Below are 18,065 nucleotides of genomic sequence, written 5' to 3' on the forward strand. Positions count from 1 at the left end.
TAAAATACTTGTTATAGAATAACATAAAAGCATGAATTGACCAAATTTTCAAATGCTTTTAGTTAATTTTATATAGATACAATCTATCATCAGATGAGAATACAAAGGAGAGGGAAGATATACAGAACTCCCTTCCCAAATAGTCAATATTTTGTAACTTTGTACAAATGCTGTTCTAAAGTTAAGTGCATTTGATCGAGTTATATGAGATTTCATTTTTTAAAAATTGAAACTGGTCAGGTAAAATATCTACTTTAAAAATATACAAGCGTCATTAATGAACAGTCAATCTGCTGTTGAGGTCTTAGGTATAAGGACACTTTTACGAACTCAAAGCATAATACATTCTGTACAGTCGAGTTGCAACAATGCGTCTGTAAAAGACTACTACAGGTTGTATCAAAGAATTTCTAATACTCTCTATATTTTATACATTATACATTAAATAGAGAGTATAATAATAGGCCAAAGCTTGGCCTATAATACTCAAAGTTTGATGCTGATGGTTGGCAATCATAACAGCTTTAAGTAAAGATTTTCAGTTATTTCTTATGAAGTTATTGAAAGTGATAATATCAGCAAACTGGTTTACCAGTTACTATTTACCTTGCAAATTTAAATTAAAAATTAAAATTTTTTTTATTGATTATCTGATAAATTATGTACCATTTTTTTTTAAAAAACTTAATACGCTTTTTTGTATTATGTGCTAAGGTCACAGTTGCAACTCTGAATATAATAATCTTCCTCTGATACTAAAAAAAAAAGTAAGTTCTTAAAAAAGAAAAAAAATCTGGAGTATTTTTAGTAGCAACATACAAAACAGAAATGTACTCAATTAATTATTTCTCAACAATTATGAAACTAATAAGTGAGGAATTTGAAAAAACTTATTTTCAGGATTATTTTGTATAAAAATTAAATCAATTAAGAAACCAGTCACATTTCACCCAAATTTATTTTTTTTTAAAAAACATGGTGGGTCACATATTTTATATTTTGCAGTTACTTGCATTCTGAAAATTTATTAACGGAGAAACATTACTTACAGTTATAAAATTGTTATTTTTTGTATTTATATTCAGATTACAACTTTCAAATATTTAAATCATGATATATTAGTATAATAAAGTCTAATTTTGTAAAGTCTTGTTAAGTAAATTTTATATTCAAAGTTTTAAGAATTTCTGATAATTTATTAGTATGCAATTTTGTTTTAAAATTTCAAATTACTGGTCATGAAAAAGTAAATTTTCTATCATTAGAAGATAGAGAAATATTCAAAATAATACAAAAAAGAAGATGGTACTTCAATTTCATTTTCCTTATTGCATATTTGAAGAGCCAAAAATAATTTTTGTGAGTAAAAAAATCTGGATTCACAGATATTAAATTCTTTATTTTAAAGAAATTAAGTACTTCAAAGTAATTATAGTTCTCTAGAAATTAATTCAGATAGATAAACTAAAAATTAGTTTTGATTTTAGAAATAATGTCGAAACATCAAGAATAAATTAAGCAAATCTACAATTAGTAATATTAAACCAAAAGAACTTGTTTTTGATTTATAATATATGGATAAAATTAATCAATGATTTTCACTTTTATTGACAATTTTTTTCTTTGTATTAAGATTTTACATTCAATGAAAGTATAAAAAAAGAAGAAAAACTAAGCATAAAATTAAGTTATAAATTAAATATAATTAATAAAAAGCATAATAATAATAGTTTAATTATCTCATTTATATTTGGAAAAGATAAATACATTTTTCATTTTAACATTACAGTTAATTACTAAATTTAAAATGTTAGTTCAATTCTATTAGTACCAACATTTACCAGTAAAATTTGATGATCATTAAGATTTAGAGGTGTTTTGTTTAGGACCTTACAAATGGAAGAGCATCTTCTAATTTGAAAGAATTACATTTCTACTCATAAAAAATTTTTAAGTAAATTTTTAATAAAATTAAAGTAAAAAGTAAATTAAGTAAAAGTAAATCAAATAAAAATTTAAGAAAATTAAATGAAAATTAAGTAAATTAAAAATCAAGTAATTTTTTGATAAAATTTAACTATTAATAAAAATAAAGATAATAAAAATGCCAAAATAAAAATGCAAATTTCTCCTATGTTTAATTTTTATAACAATTTATATTTTACATCATAAAAAAAAATTTCAACAAATGGTATGATCAAGGAAGCAGAAAAAGTAATATATAAAAATAAATAACCAAACATAAATATGCTTAAAGTAAAATGAAACATATATATACATACCTCAATGCAGGATTTAATTCAGCATTTACTGATTAATATTATTCAAATAAAAAATTTACATAAAGAATTAGGTAAACTATACAAGATTAAATTTTGACTTTATATACATTAATATACTTGGGGAAAAAATCTTTCTTGAAAGAAAAATTGAATCATTTGCCCAATTTATTACTAGGTGTTTAGAGAAGTGTTCAAATCATAGTCTAACCTTTTCTGGTAACATTCAACAGAATTTTAAATTTTACCTAGGGATCAATTATATTTTGAGGCATCCTTTTAATTACTGCACTCACCTTTTAACTTGCATTAGAGTTTGAGATATAAACTTTCAGGTAAGCTTGAGAAGAGAGGATGAAATTTAGTATTAGTTCTTCACTCTTACTATGATTTCAAGATACCTAATGCTCAAATCTGGATGATAATAGTATTAGTTATAAAAGGACAATGTAAGTTATAAATTGCTTACATAAGATTAATATGTATGTTTTCATGAAGAAGTATGTGCACGCTATCATGTTTTCCTGTTTAGTTTCAATTATAATTATAAACAATAAGTTTTGGAACTTCTAACATTTTGAATAACTTTACACACATTTAAAAATTAAATATTTAAGGTCACCAACACACCCTTAGAACTAGATTAAATAATGACAACATACCTTTGCAAATAAATATTAGACTAAATTAATAATAAAATTTAAATTTTGTAAGCAAGTTTTTTTTAATGACTATACTTTATATTACAGTATTTTCAAACATCATAAAAAGAAGAAAATTTATAGAAGGAGGAAGGGTTAATGTGAAAAAAAAAGCATCCTATGTTTGCTCACACGCACACATTCTATTTGAATGAATAATAAACTTATGTGAAATGAATACAATTTTATCTCTATATACAGAGCGTTCACAGATCACTGTGTTTCAAATATGAATAACAAAATAAATCGGATTTTCAGCAAGATGTATTCCAACAGATATTTTTGTTTGTCAAGTACCCACTAATGAAAATATTTCGTAATGAGGCAATAAAAAATGTGCTTCAAAACAGCCCTGTAATTTAACACTAAACAGACTTTTAAAAAGTATTCCTCTTAATATTTACACAGTGAATAAATACAATGAACGAATTGCTTACCTGTGTAGTAGCACTGGGTTCCTCCATAGCTGCCACACCACAGCTTCATTTAACATATAGCTAAACTAAGTATATCCAAAACTTAGTTGCATTGTAGAAAGTAATCCAAAAGAGCCTTCGTTAATCTTCGAGAAGCACATAGTAATAAATAATTTATCTATTTAACTACACGACGAACTCAAGCATTCATTTTATTGTATGTTATTTACATCATTAATAGTGTCTGTCTCTTTCGAAACAGACAAGAGTTGGAATGAACTTCTGGCCTAAAACTTGTGCTGAAAGGCTGAAACCAAAACTTGATTTGAGTTTTTCACTTTGAGCGCTAGAGGGCATATCGTAATTGTCATATAAGTATAATCACCACTTCTTGAATTTAATAATATTTTACTGTTCTTAATAAGAGATTTTTAATAATTTCTTTAGATATAGGTTTGCTTTGTGTAAAAAATTGTTATATCGTTAAAACATAAATATTCATAAGTAAAAGAAAAAAAAGAGAATTTTAATATTGTCATGAAAAATACTTTGGATATGATTGAAATCTTTGAAAAATGCACATATTTCAATCATCAAGCATTATATATTTTTTAATTATTAGAATCTGCTCTTTCTTTTTAAACAATTGCAACCTGTACTGTTGACTCTCTACTTTCATCTTCTCTAGACACTTTAATTAGGTAAATGGGGTTGGTGATTTAAAGAGTTTGCGCAAAAGTATACATATTACGTGGCGTAAAGATAAAACTTAAGTATAATGTTTGTTTTGTTTACTTTAATAATTAAAAAATAATTTTAATTTACACAGTTCTTTTTTTATTATTATTTTGTCTTGTCTCTACCACAATTCATAAACTTTGGAATCGGCTTATATCTCAGTGGTATGTATCATCCCAAACAAACACTTATCAGCATGACTATTTTTACCCGTTTGATACGTCAAGAATTAACTTGAGGTGTTGCACATGTGTGTTTGATATAACACCTATCAAAGCTAGAGTAATCATTGAGTAAATTTCATTTATTATCAGTTCTGAAATGATCGTTCTACATAATAACGTTCGTTGAATAAGGAAATCGTATATATTAGTATAAGTATAAAAAATTTCCTTCTGTAATACGTAATAAGACTTTATTTACAAAGTAAATTTTAAGTAAGTTGCTTGTATATTTTATACTTATTATCCTGTAGAAAGTGTTTTAGCTTTAGCGGATTGACAATTCTGAAGTTAGAAATATTTACATTCCTGTTATAATATCTGCCACTGATAATTTCTTGAATTCTGGTTGCAGTATTAATCCTAAATCATTTTCATATTACCATGCAATTATAATAAAAGATATTTTTCGTCTATTGTCGTCTGTTTGATAATGAAATGAATTTATTGAGGTGGATCTTCTATGAGTTAAAACTGTAAATGGCTTTAAACATTAGTTATGATTTTATGATGTTTGCTTTAGTTATGTATTTAATGACATTGAAAAATTAATTGTATATTATATCTCCCAAAATTAAATTTAATTGTACACTATTTCACTTAAAATGGAATGTGATTCTTTAGATAAACAAATGGTGGTATCTCCTTTTGATAATTCTGCAAATTATAAAATGTGATTTACTAAATTAAACCATTAAAAAAACAATACATTGTAGTCTTTCTGGTTGAATTGTTTTTAATTGTAGAAAATTTATGTACCACTCATGTATATTAGCTTGGTTATTTTTATACTAAACTTGTGAAAGTTTTTGCTTGCCATTTCACTGATATATAGTTTTGCTTAAGCTGTTTTGTTGTTAACATCATCAAAATATTGATTTGCAATGCTTTATAGTTTGACAGATGATCTATACAATTTTTTTTACTGTTTCGTTTTAAATAATTGAAAGAATTTTTTATAGTTATAATTTGATTGACACTAAAATTTTTATTTTAAAAATTTGATATCGTATGTAAAGGAATAAAAATCTGCGGAATTTTTTTTTTATTGTTTTCCCAAAAATATTGTATATATATTTTACCAAATATTAAATTTTACATTTACTATGAATTGAATTGTGTTTAAATTTTATTATCTATTCTAGAATTTGTCCTATATATGAATTTGTTATGTATATTTTCTCAAAATGAAATTTCATAATGGTCAGAAAGTGTAACTCTAAAAGAAGTCGCATGATAAGAGTTTAAATTGTAATTTTTGGTTTTCGTTAAAATTATTATTTAAGCTTTATATATTAAAATTAACATTTTGTAATCTTTTCCTTTTAACTTATATGAAGACATGAAAAAAATATATTTGCCTTGAGAAATAATTTTTAAAAATTTTGCTCAAACTGTTCCATAATTTCAATAAAAAAAATTTCATTTTTTTTTTTTTTTTTTTTTTTTTTGCAAGAAGTGGAAGGCAGTCAAGTGTTTTGTCTCTGATAAAATGTCTATATCAAAAGTGCTAGAAATATCACTTTCTCTTTGGAAAATGAATTGCCACCCTCATCCGTATTATTCATTGGCATATTATTTGAATATATAATTCTAATAAATAACATTTTCTAACCATAATAAACTAAAGTCGAAGATTTCCAAAATAAAAAAAACTAATTATGCAAAATATATCTGAAAACAACTCAAAATCTAACAGAACTGATAGTAAAACACTAAAAGGCAACACTTAGTTATTTAAAAAAAAATAAGTATTTATAGAGAGATTAGAAATGCAAATTGTTTTATCATGTGAAAAGTTAAAGAACTGAACTATTTGTTTATATTATTCATTCCTTCCTCCCTTGTAACATTTGCCAAGCAAAACACTGAATTCGGATAAAATGTGAATAAATTATTGGCTAGGAATCTAAAACTACTTTCATTTCCAAAGTTACAGACAGATTGCCATTTAATAGTTTTTAAAAATTATTTCAAAATAAAATGTGTATATGCATCGGCTGTCCACAAAACTCATTCTCCTGCAATACATTAACAACATGCTTTATGATGAATATGTATGATTTGCACCTTGAAACGGTTAATCCAGCATTTATATATAATTAATATTATATATTGATTATTTATCTTCAAGTAATTCAGTTTTTAGAAATTCATTTAGTTGTTATGTTTTAGAATTTAATTATATTTTCTTATTTAGATTACAAATGAATCCACATTCGCAGTATGATGGTCAAATGAGACCTCCAGGGTCATTTATACAACCGTATAATCAATCTTACCAACAGAATTCAGTGAATAATTATGATATGCAAAGTGGACCAGGTAATAAAAATGATTCAAATGCAATTTTCTGAAGATATACATTAGCATCTGATATTAAGCATTCTTAATAGCATCTGATATTAAGAATTTCTATTGTCAGGAAAGGATTTTTTTATTGCTATTTGTGCTGATTTCTTCAATTTTTACTTTCTCAAAAAGGAAATTTCCAAATTCAATGTCATAAATTTTGATTAAGAATAAATATGTAAATTAAAAATTTAGAATATTTAGAAAGAAATTTTGTGATTTATGGATGCATAATGTTTACTATTATTTTTAAATTTCTCTTATGTATTTTGTTAATATTTTGAATTTAATTAATTTTTACCTGGATTTTTGAAATATAATCACAATTCCTCTATTGTCAAGTATAGAATTGTACAATGATTCTTAATTTAATACTAAGATTATTATTAATTTGTAAGGAAATCCTCTGTTTGTAATATAATCTGTTGCAGTAGTGAGTGCTGCTTAACTTTGTTAATGTCTCATTTTGAAAAAATATTGAAATTATTTCTAAAATATACCTTATAATTTTGAAATGGAATTAAGTTGGTTAGATTTTTAAATCTTGTCCTGATTTCTGGCATTGAATTTAATGTGCATTAGGCTCTTATTCATGGCAGATATGTAATGAAATCTGATTTCCAAGAATGAAGCCTCCTGTTGAAACCTTTTCACAGATCATTGCAGTCTATAAATGCTGCCGTGATTGCCAATTTAAAATTGGAGGAAAATTTAACACTGTAAGCTTCTATTGAAAAATTCACAGTAAGAAATCTAAATTTTCTGAAAAGTGTATTGGTCAAGCTAAAATGAATTCTTCTCTTTATGGCAACTGTTTTTTAAATATCTTTGACAAAATATCTTTTACAGATTTTAGTTAAATAAAAAGTTTTTACAATTAAGCAAGTATAAATTCTTTTATAATGAATGAAGCATTTTATGTTCATTATTAATGAGTATAAATTAGCTTATTATTATTATTATTTTCATATTTTTTTAAAGTTTTTGTTATGTGTCTTATAAGTATATTTTTAATGCTAATTTTTATGAAATTCTCTATGCAGTTTTCTCTATAGTTTAGACAAAAGAGGTTGATTAATATTTTTAAATGTACAAAATATAAGATTGCTCTATTTTTCTAGTATAGATACTGCACATTTTTATCATTATTTTTCACTACATTTTTTTTTTCATTAATAGTTTGGATTTTTAAAAAGTATATTCAAATGCCGTGAGATCATCCAGTTGACACTTGACTATTAATTAATGCTCTGTTGCATTAGGCAGAAATATTGTATACATAATACATTTCAAGTATACAGATGAAGTTTTACAATTCTGTTTTCTTTATTTATATATAAAAATATGTTCTAAAATGCCATCTTACTATAGAAATGAAATATTTTCTTTATTTTTTTTAGATCAAGCTTTTATTTTTTACGTAATTCGAAGTATATACTAAAATTGCTTAACTGAAAAATTCGCTTAATTTGAAGTGTGTATTCAGCAATTATTGTGAAAATGAAAATTCTCCTATTTTTTCGAAAAAACAATGTTTGCCAATATATAATATGTAATGATATTTTAATATATAATTTAATTCAAATTAATTTCCCAAATTTTTGCCTAATTTGGCCCATGTCGGAATGATTCTAAAGTGTTCTCTTGTTTCCCGATACCATTTCACATATGAAAGTGCATAAAAATTACTGCACAATCAATTCTACGTATCGAGTGAAAGTGATACTTCCGTTGCCTTGCTCAAAGGTCAACGCATGCATTCAGTTGACACGTGGCCGGAAATCCCATGTTTTATATAAGACTAGTGATCATTTGTTTCATCCCTTTTTTCTTACTTCTGCTTTTGTTTCGCTCTGTTTTGGATGTGCCTTGTCTGCGCCTGCTTGTAAATAAATTGCTTTCCTGGAATGAATACTAAAATTAATTTTAAAATGTAAATTGTTTCTTCAGTGTCTTCGAACCTGCATTCTGCTTCAACCAAAATAATGTTACATGCATATATATATATATATATAAATTAGAATATGCATTTTAATACCCTTTTTATAGCAGTGAACAAAGGCTATCCTCCAGTGCCATATGGAAATCCAGGAATGCAAAATGGCCCATCGGGTAACTTTCCTGGACCATTGCATAACCAAAGTACTTCCCAAGTGCAATCTCCTGCAGTGCCTCCAACTAGCCAGATTATTAATAATCAAGTAATTTAGATTTTATTTACCAAATTCTTGCTTGATAAATTTATGTCGACAAAAAGAACCTTTATACAGATGCTTATTTTTTTTGTCCAAATATATTTTGCTGAGAATCATGAAATAAAATGTATTGGAACATTATCTTTTATAATGCCCTATAATTTTTTTATATATTTTATATTTTAATGTAATTCAAGTTATATTATAATAAAAATGTATTTTCCGAACAATTTCAATGCATTGAAATGTACTCAATTTATCTATTTTGCTCAATTTAGTTATGTTATTATGCGTTATCTGTGAATCTGATGTAAATCTTTTTTTGTTTAATAATATAACTGCTTTATCATAAATTTATATGCAAATTATTTTTTCCATTATGTTATTTAATGTTTTTATAATAAAAAAATTTTATCGATTATTTCTGTTCTTATATTAAAGATATTTAGTTTATTTTACAAAAACTGTATTATCAATCAATAAGTATTATCTGAGTATGGACTCTTAAAATGTCTATCCTGAATACCAAATTTTTCCCTTTCAACCATTGAATATTCCTATACTAAGCTCCACTGATTTTTTTTTTTTTTTCTGTATATATATATAGATGTCTCAAGATTTCAATGCAATGCATCTTTCGCAGAATCAGAATCATCTACCATTAACCCATCCTTCTCAAAGGCATTCTAACAATATGCCACCTGCCCAGATACCATCAAATATACCTGGACAGCAACAGTATTGGCAACAGCCTCAGCCTCCTCGAATGTCTCAACCGTCGCATGCAGGGCCTATTCCAAATCCTCCATCTTCCTATTCATCAAATGTCAATGTTCCACCTTATCCTCCATACAATGCAGATCCAAGTTCTGTACTACCTACAAATAATAATTCTTTTCCTTCCACCATGCAGCATAGTGATCGGACAGTTCAACAGACACCACCACCTGGACAAAGTAACCAGATTAATAATTTTCCGAGTAAAATGCAAAATCCCGAAATGTTCCAGCAACAGAGATCTATACCACCCCCTGGACCATTTAGGCCTGGTCCTTACACAAATGGAACAACTAGTGATGGTGTCCCTTCTGTGCCATTGGCAAATCAATATTCACAACAGAATTCTAGCATGAATGCTCGTTATCCACCTTCTCAGTCTCCTGTACCAAATCAGGGAGGTGGTATTCCACCTTCTTCTGCAACTCAATATGGCCATCCACCAGCCAGCAATCTACAAGCTCAGAATCGTCTTGGATCTCTGCCACAACCTCCACAAAACAGAAGATTAGATCCTGATAATATGCCTAGTCCTGTAAGTATATATTATCATTAATAAATTATAATTGCTAAAAACAGTTTTTTAGTTGTTTATAAAATATATTGTTTTTAACATTATTGATACACACATAATATAAAGGTAAATTTAATTGTATAAAATAAATCAAAATTAGTTAGAGAAAAAAAAAGTTATATGCAAATTTTAGCAAACAATCTTTAATATTCATGCTTATAAGATAGAGGAGCATGTAGAGTTAAAATTTTTCTTTAAATATTTTATATAGCTATCCTTCGTGACTCTAAAAATGTCCAATTAATAAATCCCTTTCTTTCTTTCCCATAATTCATTCAACAGCAAAATGAATTTCATGAAAGCATGGACATTATTTTATAATTTGCTGCTATATATATATCTCTCTCATTATTAGAACCTAAATGATTAAGAGTTATTTAATATATAATTTCTTTACATATAAAGTAGATGTGGACTAGAGCACCTAGGGCTATATATTCTCATGCGAATCTAATCCTAAAGCCTGGTAAAGATTCACTCAATTTTCTGAATTGCTGGCCCAGATGAGCTAACTTTATAAGACCTTTTAGTGCATGGTCAATACTTAGCTTTTGAATTAGAGAAACAAGGATGCATCGCTCTGTAGAGATCAATCTACCTTTGATAACATTGTCTTAAAGAAAATCCAAATATGCAACATATTGGTTAGAAGCAATAACTTTGTCTCTATTTTCTTTCATATGCAAATGATTTTGTATAGCATTATGCATACTTTCTACACTTTTCTTTTTAGGTTTTAAAGGAAACCAACTTTTTACAAAACTTCTTTTTTTAATCGAATCTCTAGAGTTTGCTTGGAAAATTTATGTTCTAATAATTTTATTCAAGCTGAGAGTGTCCCGCAAGATAGTGTCTTCAGTTTGTACTTTTTATTATTCATCTAAGTCACTTATTGTCATCATCTGGTTTAGAAAATTTTTTTGTTGATTATCTGTAGATCTCCAGCCAAGGAGCAACATGAATTTAAAAGAGTGTCAATTGCAAGTTGCTATGTGTAATAATAATAGGTACAAAATTTCTCCAGAGAAATTTCTTCTTGGTGTGCTTACTTCTGCAGGAAGCAAAACATTCATTTAGAATCGAGTGTTTGCATCAGAAATTACCCTATACCTGTGATGAATGATATACCATTTTAGAGAGTGATTTTTGTTTGAAAACTCATCTTCCTTCAGTATATTTTATGCTTGCAAAGTGTGAGAAGCCTTTAAAATATTAAAATTGCTCTCAAAAATATTCTGAGTTGTTGATCAAATCTCTCCATACTTACCATAACCTCCATAGGTTGTTAATAGCTGTATGGTTTTCAACATTTTGTTGCTCTTTGATATTTTGATACCATCTACTACTTTGCTCTGTGCATCTGCTCTGAAGCATTCACAATAGAGGATTTGTATGTTATTTGTCACTAGTTGTCATTTTGTTTGTGATGCAAGAAATGTCCTATCTTATGTTTGTGCAGTTTGTCCCATTTATCACACATTTCTACCTTTAGTCTTCGAAGAATCTATGATGCTCAACCTCTCTTACTCTGTCTTTGTTAGAGTCAAAAAATTTCTTTCATGACTCAGAACCTTTTAGTATTACCATTAAGTTTCTGGATTTCTTTTACCTTTGACTTTTGGTTACAGGCATTTTTTTCTTTTTTGTATCTCTTCACTGGATTTACTAAAGCTGCAATTGCTCCTGTTATTTTCCCAACAGTGTTTTTATTATTATTGCTGTGCTGATGAAAAAGTGCAGTATTATTCTTTTATGCTAATTTTTACCGATGAATCAAAATCACATTGGTTTATAGGTATTATTTTGGATATACTCTAATGGATATACTGAGCTATTGTTTGCACAACTGTTAACCTGTTTTTACTGCTGAATTAGTAGTAATTTTCTATAGCCTTTATGAAGTCTCGCATTCTATTCATAATAGTATTTTTTTATTTATGCCAACACAAAAAATTCTGTGGAAACACTTTCTGACTTCCGCAACCAGATGCATTCAATTGCTGTTTGAATTTATTATTATTTTTTTTAATTTGCCATACAACTACAATAAAATAAGAGTTTTAGTGTTCTTTTCTGCTGGATTCATGATCATGGGTTCTTGAGCAAAGGAAAGGCTGATTTTATAGCTAAATCTACATGATCCTTTTCTGTAAAAATCACTCCCACATTGTGAGATTAAAAAGCTCTATTTTACTTAGCAAAAAACATAGGATCACAATAAATTGCATTCACTTAAATCCACAATTAATTTTTGGCCTATTCTCTCTATACCAAAGATTGATATCAGATTAACTCATCTTTATATAGGACACATTTGTTTCACTCACTATGATCTCCTTTTTGAAGAGAGGATACCATTATGTCTTGCATGTCACATAAATCTTAATGTGAAATTTCTTTTACTTCATATCATTGTGACCATTTTCATTCATCATTTCTTAATTTGAAGGATTTGGTTAAGAAAAAACATCAATTTTTTTTTTTTTTTTTAACTTTTTAAGTCAAATTTGTTTTTTTCTGTATTGAACAGCTTTTATCATTTTTTTCTACTTGGGTCATATTTCATCCTAGTTGAAAAATCAGACTTTTCATCCTTTTGGGGGGGGGGATTTTTTAAATTTATAATAATCAATTGTCTTTCAAAATTTAGTTTTCCTGTCATTTTATTTGAATTCAATAAATGTTTTGCATAGTTTAGCATAAAATAGCTCTTGACTTAAAAAAATCTGGGAAACCAGTCTCAATCATGAGATATGGTACAGCTAATGGATCATTGAAATAGTATTTCTATTTGGCAAATTGAGGAAATTCACTAATAATTTTGTATTATCCATATAGCTGATATATAAATGGAGGAAGCTAGTCGCTTGTTTCTAGTCTAAACAAATGTATGCAACATGTGACTTGTGAGAAATCTGGCCTTTTTTGGTGCCATATTGCAAATTTTGGCATACTCAAAAACTGCCATGCAACATTTTGCTTTCCGCCATTGGGTCCGGTCGGTTTTCATTTCCGGTTAACATTTCCTAAATTTTTATATATTCATTCTTTGAAAATCAAGCAAACTGGTTTCGAAAACAATGTTTTCTTTTTTACATCAATAGCCGAGTTTGTTGATTTAAATTATGTTTACTTTTTTACTTTGTTTTTGTGCATTAATTAAAAGTGAGTATTTTTCTTCTTTAAGTAAACATTTTATTTCTTTTCTTTACCTAAAAACATCTTTTAATTTTACATTACATGTTCAAATACTTTTATCATTATCTCATTTAAAAAAATAAAAAAAACTTTATAATAAAAGCAGATTATAAAAGTGACCCAAGTCTTTTTTTTTTTTTCTTGAATATTCGGAATAATATTCATTTTTGCAACAAAAAAAAGATGTTAATTTAAAATAATTAATAAAAAAATAATAAGATAAAAATATAATATTAAAAGATAATATTTTGAAATAATTTAGAAAGAAAAAAAACACTATCTCAGAATTGAACCCAGGTATCCTGAATGCTACGCCAGTGCCCTAACGACTATACTACTCGAGCGCATGTTCGGTTAACATATTATTAGTACGTAAGCTAATTTGAAAGTTTTAAGGTTGACTATTGAGTCTTAATATTTTCATTAATAAACATTCTAAATGCATACTATCATTATACAAAATCTCATTCCGAACTCAGTTTTAAACCTCGTGCCTTCTCCTTGTTAATATCAGTTTTAAATATTTTGCTTCTGGTTTATAGTGTTGGCAGTAACTTTGCTTCTAACTATTGCAGAAAAAAAATTAAATCATTTTTGGAATCTTAAATGTATTGATTTAATACAAAATAATAAGGAAATTCGAAATTTTTACAAAAACGGTGATTTTAAGGTATGTGCATATCTCAAGTTATTAATAAATGTTAACATTCAGACAAAATTTTTATCTGCAAGGATAGTATTTCTTTCTTTAATAGTTTACTTTTAGAATATCCACTAGTTTCTTTTTAGATCTTAATTAAAATTTATAAAAACATGCAATTACTGCTAGCACATTTATGAAATTTTACTGTATACCATTTTCAATAAAACATACATTTTAGTTTCACTATTTCATTCACAATGATGATTTAATATCTTTTACGGTATAATACGATTCGAATATTTATGGTAATAAGAAACAACATATTGAAAATAATGAGGAACTTTTGCACTGAAATAAATACACAATTATTATTCGGTCAATATTCTTTATGTAAACAATTATATTGGCGAGAAAAAATCATGCCAAGCTTGCAGCCAAGCACTTGCAACACATTCGAGATTAAAATAAAGCAAGTAACAAAATATAATGCAGTTACATCAGTTTAAATGAAGCCTAATAACAAATTAAATAAATTTAATACAATAACTAAACCAAACTATGAAATATTCAGTTTTAACACCAAAATCACTGAGTGATAGAGGCTATGAAATTTTAAATTGACTTAAATGGATATAAACAGAATATATTTATTGTACATACCTGTGAAATGATACAGGACTATCCTTATAAGCTTTTTCTTTGCATCCAATTGCACAACAATAGTTAACCATGGCTTAAATAAGTTTTAAAATTTAACAGTTAAAAGCGAGAAAAAATCTGCCATTCAAATATAATGGGGAACGAAGAATGCGGTTACAGTGAACACAAATTCTGTCCACAGGTCATGTGATTTTATCTTGTCCTACACCAAAGTAGGGTTGCACTCCCTCTATCAGTATCTCAGCTCTGTGGTATTATCCTTATATCAACTTTGAAAATTGCAAATCATTAGATCTAAATAAATTCTTAACTGATAGCATTAAATTTTTTTAATCGGACATTCTTTCTATGTTACACCGATATTTTTCACTATTGAAACATATTTTGGTTTCCATTACTTGATTTTTTTTTATTTATTTATTACTTAAAAAATAATTTTCATCACTGCTGAAACTCTTGGATTTACTATATATTTTCCTTGAATTGCAATTTATCTACAATTACGACTACAAGTAATAAATTTCAAAATAAAATGAAATTTTTTGTATGTTTATGTATAATATTTGCTGTATTCTTTCTTAGAGTGCGTACAAATATTGTATAAGTACAAATTCTATAACGCATTCAAAAGAGAATTGCATTAAAAAAATATAAATCTGACTTATAACTTTTCTGGCATAATGAAAACCATTCTTGAGGAGATCCTGTACATTCAGATAACTTGTGATGACATTGTAAGGAAAGCTGCATAGTGATTGTTACATTAAATATTTCTGAATGGGTTCTCAAGCTATTTTAAAATAGTTGAAATATTTCAATGAAATTTAAACACCATTATGTGATCATTATATGTTTGATACAGCATACTGATTTGCAGGCTGTTGAACTCTATCAAAGCAAACCATTCAGCTCCTGATATATTGAGTAACAAAATTTTAATACAAACTTTCATCCATTTCACTTTCTTCTTTAATGCCATGAAATGTGAGAATTATGTTCATTATTCTCTGGTAATAAAGTTGCTTGTAGCTTTCTGTAAACTGTCGGTCCAAGTTGTCTTTAAAGATAATTTTTTTTTTTTTTTAATTTTGCTATTTAATTTCAAATTAGGGTAATATTTTCTTTAAAAACTTGTATACATAGAGTTGAAACTTATTGAATCAAATAACTCCATATCCAGTGTACAACTTTGAAATACACCAAAGCAATGCAAGTATAATCCGTTATTTTAATGCATTTTAAAATGTTAAAATTTATTCTTTTTGTTTTAATTTTATAACATCAAATTAAAACATATTAAGAAAAAAATTTTAAAATCATTGAATTAGAATATTTATCTATAGGTACTAATTGTGAAATATATAAATATGTATTTGTAGATTCAAGTTATAGAAGATGATCGAAAACTTAGAAGCTGTACCTTTTCAACTGCTCAGCGAGGGCTGGTACCTCCATTAGTGACAACTAATTTTACCGTTGTTGATGAAGGTAAAGATAAAGGAAATATTATTATTCTCTCTTGAACAAATCATTCATGGAACAAAACATTCATTCTCTCATGACAAACTATATTAGAAGCAAATCATAAACCTGCTTCTAATATAGTTTGTCATCTAATCTTGGCATTTAATAAAAATGCTTAGAATTTCATAATTCTTTTAACTGTTTCTTAAAATTTTTACAGGTTCTAAATAAAGTAAGCTGTGATAAGTTTGCTTTCTCCTCATGTGAAGCAAACAATAATTAATTTAATACTTGTCTCTTTTCCTTTATATTCTATAACTGATATACCCAGCATTGCTTGGGATGAAAAGATTATTATATCTAATACCTTTAATATAAAAATTATGTTTACATAAAAATTTTACAATACATACAATTTCCTATTTTCAGAATGATTTTGAATATATTTTTTAACAACCTTTTTGTGAGTTGTTTTGGGTATATATTTATTCACTGCCAATTTATTAACTTCAGGATGGCTTTGAATATATTTAATATCCTATCTATTGATTTCAAAATTTTTCTTTGTATGTTTGAAATGGTTTCACTTGATTTTTTTTTTTGTATCCTCCCCCCCCCCCCAATCATATCTGAAAAACTTTTCTCTGTCTTTATTCTTTTTCTCCTGTTATTGGTATAAAAGAAGAAATAGATTGTCCAAAACTGATGAAATCATTGCATGAATAAATTTAGGCCGGGACACTGCACAAGAAAATTTCATTTCATTTTCCTTTAATTAATTGATTTATGAGTTTTGCACATTATCAGGATTTGTTAATTTAGAGTGGTATTAATGCATTGATTGATTGGGTTTACTGACGCCAAAACTCATTTCTGATTATGCATCGCCAACCAGGGGGTTGACACACCAAACATATGGCTCATAAAAAAAAAAAGTGTATGATCTTACTTTAAAAGATTAATCAAACACCCTCTTTGATATTACAAATAGTGATTTAATCTGCATAAAAAAAATGTGTATTAGGGTTTGAAAAATTAATGCTTACATAAAATAGAAGAAACCAATGATATTTTTAAGATAAGGACAAATACTTTTTGAAGGATGTCTTTTAAAATAATGCGAGAAAAATGAAAACATTGAATTTGTTGAGATTAAAATGTGGGCATTCTATATGAATGTGTTGAACTATCATTTGACTGTACATTGAGGGAAAAGTATTAAAGTGCCATCATTAAAGTCTCCTGTGTACCATACTGAAATATTTGAGACCCATAATTTAATATCTTGCCTACCATCAAGAGTTTGCAAATAATTCCATAGGTATCAGTCTTTAACATTTTGGTGATGTACTGAAGTTTATACTGTGAAGAGTCCCAGATTATTGCTGAGTAAAGCAGCTGAATCTTTGGCAGTTTTTGCACACATGATTTAGATTGTCAGTTCAAAATTTTAGTCACTGTAGATAGGTAGGAAAGCCAAATAGGACAGATTGCATTATCAACCACCCAGCTACCATTCTGAACTGTGCAGCATTGACAAATTTTTATGTGCCCAATCATTGAATATTCTACCATCTGACTGCACCATGAACCAACACATTAAGCTCAACTGCTTCCTTGAGATTCCGACTCTAAGGACTTGATATTTTCAAAGCAGTTACCCATCATTCATAGTATTCATAATCGGTATTCCTTACCCATCATCATCATGTCTATGAATGCTCTTTTACTTGTTCAGGATAGTTTGGTCATCATTCAAATGTGTGGGTAATCTTTTGACAGACTGCACCTACATCTTCACCTCTTGTCGGGATCTTCTGAGGCCTGTTCAATCTTGATAATTTTCC

At 27.2% G+C, this 18,065-nt stretch overlaps 2 protein-coding genes across 6 annotated transcripts in view; one reads left to right on the forward strand and one right to left on the reverse strand.

Moving 5' to 3' along the window:
- The window catches only part of LOC129963914 (uncharacterized), a 50,704-nt gene extending 46,986 nt beyond the window's left edge, over positions 1-3,718 (reverse strand). The window contains exon 1 of the mRNA XM_056078508.1: positions 3,418-3,718. Within this exon, the coding sequence (XP_055934483.1) occupies positions 3,418-3,444 (27 nt within the window). The 5' untranslated portion in view covers positions 3,445-3,718. The remainder of the gene's footprint in view (positions 1-3,417) is intronic.
- A 338-nt stretch (positions 3,719-4,056) lies between these two features.
- LOC129962734 (protein transport protein Sec24C-like) overlaps positions 4,057-18,065 on the forward strand; it is a 48,942-nt gene continuing 34,933 nt past the window's right edge. The window contains exons 1-5 of one of the 5 annotated variants that reach the window (XM_056076704.1): positions 4,057-4,169; positions 6,556-6,680; positions 8,757-8,908; positions 9,510-10,214; positions 16,134-16,242. In XM_056076704.1, the coding sequence (XP_055932679.1) occupies positions 6,563-6,680; positions 8,757-8,908; positions 9,510-10,214; positions 16,134-16,242 (1,084 nt within the window). In that variant the 5' untranslated portion in view covers positions 4,057-4,169; positions 6,556-6,562. Of the gene's footprint in view, positions 4,299-4,406; positions 4,572-6,555; positions 6,681-8,756; positions 8,909-9,509; positions 10,215-16,133; positions 16,243-18,065 lie in introns of those variants that run through there. The other 4 variants (XM_056076703.1, XM_056076706.1, XM_056076707.1 and 1 more) reach the window with 4 other exon arrangements.

Source organism: Argiope bruennichi, chromosome 3 (assembly GCF_947563725.1).
Source record: "Argiope bruennichi chromosome 3, qqArgBrue1.1, whole genome shotgun sequence".
NCBI classification, from domain to species: domain Eukaryota; kingdom Metazoa; phylum Arthropoda; class Arachnida; order Araneae; family Araneidae; genus Argiope; species Argiope bruennichi.